This window comes from Morone saxatilis, unplaced genomic scaffold (assembly GCF_004916995.1).
Source record: "Morone saxatilis isolate NCDOM2014 unplaced genomic scaffold, NCSU_SB_2.0 Contig17, whole genome shotgun sequence".
NCBI lineage: Eukaryota > Metazoa > Chordata > Actinopteri > Moronidae > Morone > Morone saxatilis.
In genome coordinates this window covers 527,359-534,736 of record NW_023339729.1, presented here as the reverse complement: position 1 = coordinate 534,736, position 7,378 = coordinate 527,359, and the positions used below count along the sequence as shown (strand labels likewise).

General features: G+C 38.4%; 1 protein-coding gene across 1 annotated transcript in view; it reads right to left on the bottom strand.

Annotated features, from left to right (window-relative positions):
- Window positions 1-851: 851 nt before the first annotated feature.
- Window positions 852-7,378, bottom strand: part of LOC118327566 (glycine receptor subunit beta-like) — a gene marked incomplete in the record, with an annotated part of 30,947 nt that continues 24,420 nt past the window's right edge. The window contains 3 exon segments of the mRNA XM_035660978.1: window positions 852-3,728; window positions 3,813-4,141; window positions 5,171-5,329. Coding sequence (XP_035516871.1) covers window positions 3,848-4,141; window positions 5,171-5,329 — 453 coding nt within the window.

The following is a 7,378-nucleotide window of genomic DNA, read 5'->3' as shown; positions in this document are numbered from 1 at the left end:
GTACCTGGGGGTGTACTTTAATAACAAGTTGGACTGGACCAGAAACACCGAGGCGGTCTACAAAAAGGGCCAAACCCTTCTCTGTAATCTGACCTCAAACACGGACAATCATTTTTGCACATTTCAAACTGTACATTTTACCTGTTATATATGTATATATATATATATTTATATATATGTTCTTAATATATTATATGTTGTACTGGGCACAGAGTGGGAATGACAGAGGCACTATTCACCTTATTACAACTCAGTGAAACATCAAAATGGTAGTGAAGCTGTTATTTTAAGGTAGAAAAGTTACATAATGTTGCTTTAATTTTTAAACACTTTCATTTATACTCGCTATGCACAAGTTAGAAAAGCAAGACCAGGACACAGGTAAAGGTAAGTCTAAATTTCCTGTATGTATTGGTTCATTGTTTTTGCTTTTTCATTTTAGAATATATAAATGCAAGTACTCATTTTTTAATCTAATATACCAATAGTGCTTCATGAACCTCCAATTCCCATCATTATTCTTCACACAGCCATTAAGTGCTCACTTCTAGGTATATTCTTTTGAAAGCTTTGACATATGGGACCTGACTGCCACTGCATTCGTGTCATTGTAATTGTCTCACCTTAATTTCAGTGGCAAGAACCCATGCTTGTCTTCTTATCTGCATTTTTGGCATTTAAAATTATGTGTGGAGAAACACAATGTAAATCAAGTGTAAACATATAGATGCATTCATAAATAATGCAATTTCCCATAACTTTAAAGATCATAAAGGTAATAAGAGTCGATGTCACTCTCTGACAGTGGAAGAACATATTTCTCTTTGATACAGTCAGGTGCTCGAAGTAAATAAGGATGAATAATATAGTCTTTATTTATAGCGTATAGCACTTTGAAAATCCATGTTACATGTGCCTCACACAAAAACAAAAAAAAAATTACAAAGAGGTTCTTCTCTTCAGTTATTTTTTGTCCTCTTTCCTCTTTGATCAATTGATCAAAACATATAACACATCTGGTCCTGGGTAAAAGAACTTGTATTGAACTTTCCTAAAAAAAAAATTATTTCAAATACTTAGCAGTGCTGTGTTTACTTGTCTGAAGACTGTTTTTTTCATAATATAGCAATATATTTTAAGAAAGGGCATATCATACATAGTGCAGCAGCTGAATGCCAAGCTTAACTGGTACTTAAAACCTCAGTGTAATATAACACCAGAAGTGCTCTAGCAGTTAGCTACCATTCTAGAATATAGGGATCTAATGATCTCTATATAGTGGAATGTTCTAATGAAGCCGAGCACAAATTCAATCAGGAAGACTATCTTAATGTTTAAGCTATTTATTGTTTATCTCCCTCTCTCGCCAACTCAATCAGCTAACTGAGGGCGTTCACTCTTTCACCAGTCAGGTTTTCCAACAACCTCTGTGAGCCAATCATCTCATTGCTGTCAAAGTTTAAAAACTGTTCCTTTCTTTTATGCTGTCATTTCAGTGTCAAATCAAACCTCCAAGTGGTCCTTCCACTGAGCCCATCAGAAGTCCTGCTCCACATCTCATCCATCCAGATCCTCCACCCCTTCACCACCACCACAATCTAGACTCAGACATCAGGGGATGTTCCTGTACTAACCTCTTAAAATATGACAGGGTCTAATGGCTAATTGACTGAACTGACTGACCATTGTAACACTTTATGGTAAGATTCCTTGTATGTGAAAACCCACTTGGCAATAAAGATGATTCTGAGGAGGTATGGTATAAAAACCCATGTATGTAAAATTTTATGAACTAGTGAACAGCATGCGATCCAAGAACATAGATTAATTGGTGCAAGAGCCAGAAAAGCATGTTATCATATTTTATTTATGGTAATCTGCAGTTAAATGGTCAGACTAAAAACTTAAAAAGCGTGTAAAACCGGAGTTAAACTACTATTAAACCATCATCTGATCATGAACTGTCAAGACAGCAATCTGCTGAGCAATTTATATATTTATAAATGATCATCTTGTATGTTGATGTACTGCATGTCTTGGGATGCAGGGATAGTAAAATGGAGTTTGTGACCTGCTCTGTTCATAGTTCATATATTTCTACCCATTTTAGGTATGGGACGATATATGAAATAATTATTAAAGTGCGGCATGACCGAATGTCTGTTACCGTAAAAAACTTGATTTTTTTTAAAATAAAATAAAAATAAATCTAATGTTAAATATAAATATATATAAATCTATGTGTGTATATATATATATATATATATATATATATATATATATAAATAAATGTATTCATAATGATGTGCATTTGTGGTACCATGGTTATCATATAATCTTAAAACTCTATACATATTGATTTGTTGACAGTTCCTATGGTCAGTAGATGGGCTGCATGGATTTCCAATGTGTAATATTTAGAAGGATCTATTGGCAGAAATGGAATATTTCGCCACCACTGTAGTTTAACCTATACGCTTAGAATGGGAGGGTAAGGTGAGTGGTATTCAGTTGGTTGAAATCTGCAATTTTACTGCTAGATAATAAATCCTACATACTGGACCTTTAGTTTAACATACGAATTCATACTAAAATCACTTCACAAAAAAATCATGTCCTTTCACAGCAATCTAAAAGAACTGAAACACACCAGAGTTTGAACCAAACCAAACTGGGTAGGTGTGAAAGCACCCAACAGTTCTGCACAGTTCAATAGTGACCAAAATTTTTGAAGACCAATGATCATGCCCACTAGTAATTAACCAAGTGTATGGAGGTGTGAAAGTAAGCAGGATTTTAACTTCTCTCAAGCTCTCGTTTCAGTCTTTACACTTTTCATGTGAACAACCAACAGCATGAATACCGTTAAGGAGAGGCTGTTTGAAAGCATGCATTGTTATCCACATTTATATGATTCATTGCATCTAGCCCCTGTTTATGAGAGCTGGCCTTCCAATGAGAACATTTAGAACCACTTTTGAATCTAGAAGCTTGAGAGTAATTTACTCTTCGTGTGGTTCAGGCTCTGAAATGGAACTAAATGGAACACCATCTTAAATCACTCTGGGACTTAGGTTTACATAGATTAGTACACTACTCTATTGGTATCAGACCCTATTTGCCTTTGGTACTGACATGTGACCTCTAACTGGTTTATCTTGATCAGGAAAACACATGCAAACAGAATCAGATCAGAGTGTCATCTGATAATTCTACTGTTGATCAGATCAGCTAGGTGTAAATGACATCTGAACAGTTTGGTCACATTCTCATAAATCTAAAAAGCTTCCAAAGCTAACTCATACAACTAATAATGAGATATCTTGTAAGTAAAGGATTCTTATATATAAATATATATATAGTCATAATGGCACTGATAATCTTTCAAAATGAGGACTGTTATACAATAAAAATGAATAGTTATATTTAATGACTTCTTGAATTATTTTTTCTTTTACAATACATTTATTCTGTATATATTCTTGTATTTTCTTTTTTATGTCTTATTCAGTTAATGTTGGCCATTTTGAAGTGTTACCAGCAATCCTAGTAAAAAGCATTAGGGTATTGCGTAGGGTAACCACAGCGAGGATTAGTTTACTCTAAGCACAATGTCCTGTATCAGACAGAGACACACATGCAGTGCCTACTGGCTCAGCCAACATCTCCAAGGTTGTGTAGTTTCTCCAGGGGACCACAGCAGTCTCTGCAGCTCTGCAAACATGGCTCTGAAATGTTGGAAATCTTGATTTTACCAGTATAGCCACCAGCAGTTCATTATATACTACATTTGTCAACAACAGGATACAAACCACTTAATTTCCACCCTAGTATCTTCCTCTCCCTCTCACAGATAGACAGACCAGTAGACGACATTGAAGAAGAGGAAGGAGAAGGGAAAGAGGGCTCTTGCATAGAGGTCAATGCGTTTGGCAGCAGCGGGTATGACAGGTTTGGGTGGTGGGGGTTTCTTGTTGGCTTTGTTCTGGGACTTGAGGGCCCCTGTCACTTCAACTGGTTTACCATAACAGTCAAAATTGGAAAGTTCAAAGTCTCGAGGTAAAGATCCCACGATGCTGAAGTCATTGGAGCGAAGGTCTGACTTGGAGGTGCAAACTTTCTTACAGCGAGTTTCTACCACCTGGTAAAAAACAGAGACTGACTCAATAAAGTCTTGGCATGGCATTTTACTTATTATACTTACTATACTTTGTTTATGAGGGCAATGCAGCATTTCTAACAACATATAAAGATAAAGCTTAAGAAGACAATTTGAGAATCTGTTATAGTCCGTAGTTGCTAGAGTTTTCTCCTGCCTGGTTTCCCTGCCTCTATGTGTGTGTGTGTGTGTGTTTGGACTTCTCCCACTCTCCCTGATTACCTGCTTACCTGTCTGAGTGCCCAAACCTGCCAGTAATCAACTCATCAGCCCTGCAGTATATACATAAACCCTGGTTCTCCATCCACTCTCTGCCAGATCGTTGTCTCTACAAGCCTGGTAGTAACTTTCTTGGCAAGTTAGAGAGCGTTAAGAGAAGTTTTCCCCCGTTCGTGCTGTGAACTTTACCCTTGTTTTTTCCCGTGCCTCAGGATCATCACCTTCACTTCAGCTACCTGCCTGCTCCTTTCTATCTGCCACATTACCTCCATCTTCAGTTCCACTCTGCCTGGGTCTCAGCCATATCCTCTCACCACTGCCAGCAGGCGCTTCACATCATCATTTCATTCCCTGGTTCTCAATAAAGCCTGTCTCTGGAAATCGTTACCGAGTTTGTATTCTGCTTTCTCTGTTTAACATAACAAAATCAGCCTGCACATTACTGCCAATTGCAATTTTGCAATTACAATAATACATTTTGCCTTTTTAAGTTTAAAAAGAAGTAAATATGCCCTGCTAAATTAGGCTACGTTAAATTGGAAAGCCTTAGCACTCAATTCTGATTCTGATCATTAACAATACTTGCTATGGCACTAGTTCATTGCTATTCTTCCTGTAGTACTCTTGTTTCTCATAAGCTTCAGATGAACCAAAATGAGCTTATTAGTTTTTTTTTATATTACATATAATTTACTCTGATAATATGATCCATTCTTCAAGGATACGTATCATGCTTATTACATTTAAAGTAAGCAACAGAAATGCTAGTCCATTTGGCCAAGTTGTGTTTACCTGTAGAGTGTTGACATGTATGGGTGTTCCACCAGTCCCATTCACTGTGTTGTTAGTTTTATTTGATGCCTTCTTTCCTTCTTTTTCTTTCAAAGCTTTTTCCTTGGTTGCCATTTTGGCTTTCTCCTCTTCAATTAGTTTGGGACTGTTTAGTAGCACCTACAGAGATAGACAGAGAGGGGGAAATTGGAGGGATTTTATGAACATGTAATCTACAGGATGTAAATATAATGTACAGTAGTATACAATCTACCTTTTAGGCCAACATGTCCTCATACGTAAACTACAGAATGGGTCAATTGAAAAGGGGGCAGAAGAGACGAGTCCCTTCCAACTTCTGAAAAACATAATGTTGTCCCCCCAATAAATCTTTTCTAAATAAAAATCACTGTCAATCCAGGGGCTTTAATCAACTACAGTGCCTTGCGAAAGTATTCGGCCCCCTTGAACTTTTCAACCTTTTGACACATTTCAGGCTTCAAAGTGTAATTTAACTAAATGATTGAATTTCCATCAATATAATAGCATTTCATCCAGCTTGAGCTTCCACATATGAATTGGGGACACTTTGCATAACAAAGTTAATGGAGTGATTCCTACTTATAGGTCTATACAGTGCCTGTGCGGGAAAGTATTCGGCCGCGCCCCCTGAACTTTTCAACCTTTTGCCACATTTACAGGCTTCAAACATAAAGATAAAAATTTTTATTTTTTGGTGAAGAAGCACCCAAACAGTGACACAATTGTGAGAAGTGGACACGGAAATCTATTGGGGATTTTTAAACGTTTTTAACTAATAAAAAAATGAAAAGTGGGCGTGGCAAAATGTTATTTCGGCCCCTTGCGTTTTTCAATACTTGTGTAGAGCGCACCTTTTGCTGCGATTACAGCTGCAAATGTCGCTTGGGGTAGTCTCTGATCAGTTTGCACTCGAGAACTGAAATTCTTTTTGGCCATTCTTCCTTGCAAAACTCGAGCTCAGGAGGTTGGATGGAGAGCGTTTGTGACAGCAGGGTTTTTCAGCTCTTTCCACAGATTCTCGATTGGATTTCAGGTCTGGCTTTGACATGGCATTCTAACACCTGGATACGTTTATTTGTGAACCACTTCCTTTTAGATTTTGCTGTATGTTTGGATCATTGGGTTATCTTTTGGAAGATAAATCTCGTCCCATTCAGGCTTTTGCAGAACTCCAAACAGGTTTTCATCCAGAATGTCCTGTATTGGCTGCATCCATCTTCCCTCAATCTAAACCATCTTCCCTGTCCTGCTGAAGAAAAGCAGGCCAAACCATGATGGCCTGCCACCCCACCATGTTTGACAGTGGGGATGTGTGTTGAGGGTGATGAGCTTGTGTTGCTTTACTCCAAACATACGTTTTCGCATTGTGGGCAAAAAGTTCGATTTTGTTTCATCTGACCAGAGCACCTTCCTTCCACAATGTGTGGTTGTGTCTCCCAGGTGGCTTGTGGCAAACTTAGACGAGACTTTTGTATGGATATCCTGCTGGAGAAAGGCTTTTCTCTTGCCACTCTTCATAAGAAGCGCCAGTTTGTGCAGTGGTACGATGGATTGTTGTCCTATGGACAGACTGCCCACCTCAGCTGTAGTTCTCTGCAGTCATCAGAGTGATCATGGGCCTCGCTCATCTCTTGAATCAGTCTTCTGCTTGTCTGAGGCTGAAAGTGTTAGAGGACGGGCCAGGTCTTGGTAGACTTTGCAGTGGTGCTGAGTACTCCTTCCATTTCCAGAACGAAATCGCTTGCACAGTGCTCCTTGGGATGTTTAAAGCGTTGGAAATCTTGTTGTATCAAATCGGCTTTAAAGCGCACCAACAGTATTACGGACTGCCCTGGTGGTCTGGTCTTCAGTTGAGTGCGTCTCTGCGTTTCAACGAACCTGGAACTGAATACAGAGCAGTGCATTTATACAGAGACGTTGATAACACAGGTGCGATTTATTTATCACCATCAGGTCATTTAGGACAACAGTGTGGATGCATCAGGGAGATCCTCGCGGACACTTCTGGAGTGGAGGTTGCTGTGCACTGAACACGTAAAGGGGTCCGAATAGATTGCCGCAGCCACTTTTCAGGTTTTTAATTGCTAAAAAAGTTTAAAACTATCCAATAGATTCTTCCACTTCACCAATTGTGTCCCACCTTGTTGGTGATTCTTCATCAGAAAAATAAAATGTGTAGAGTCTTTA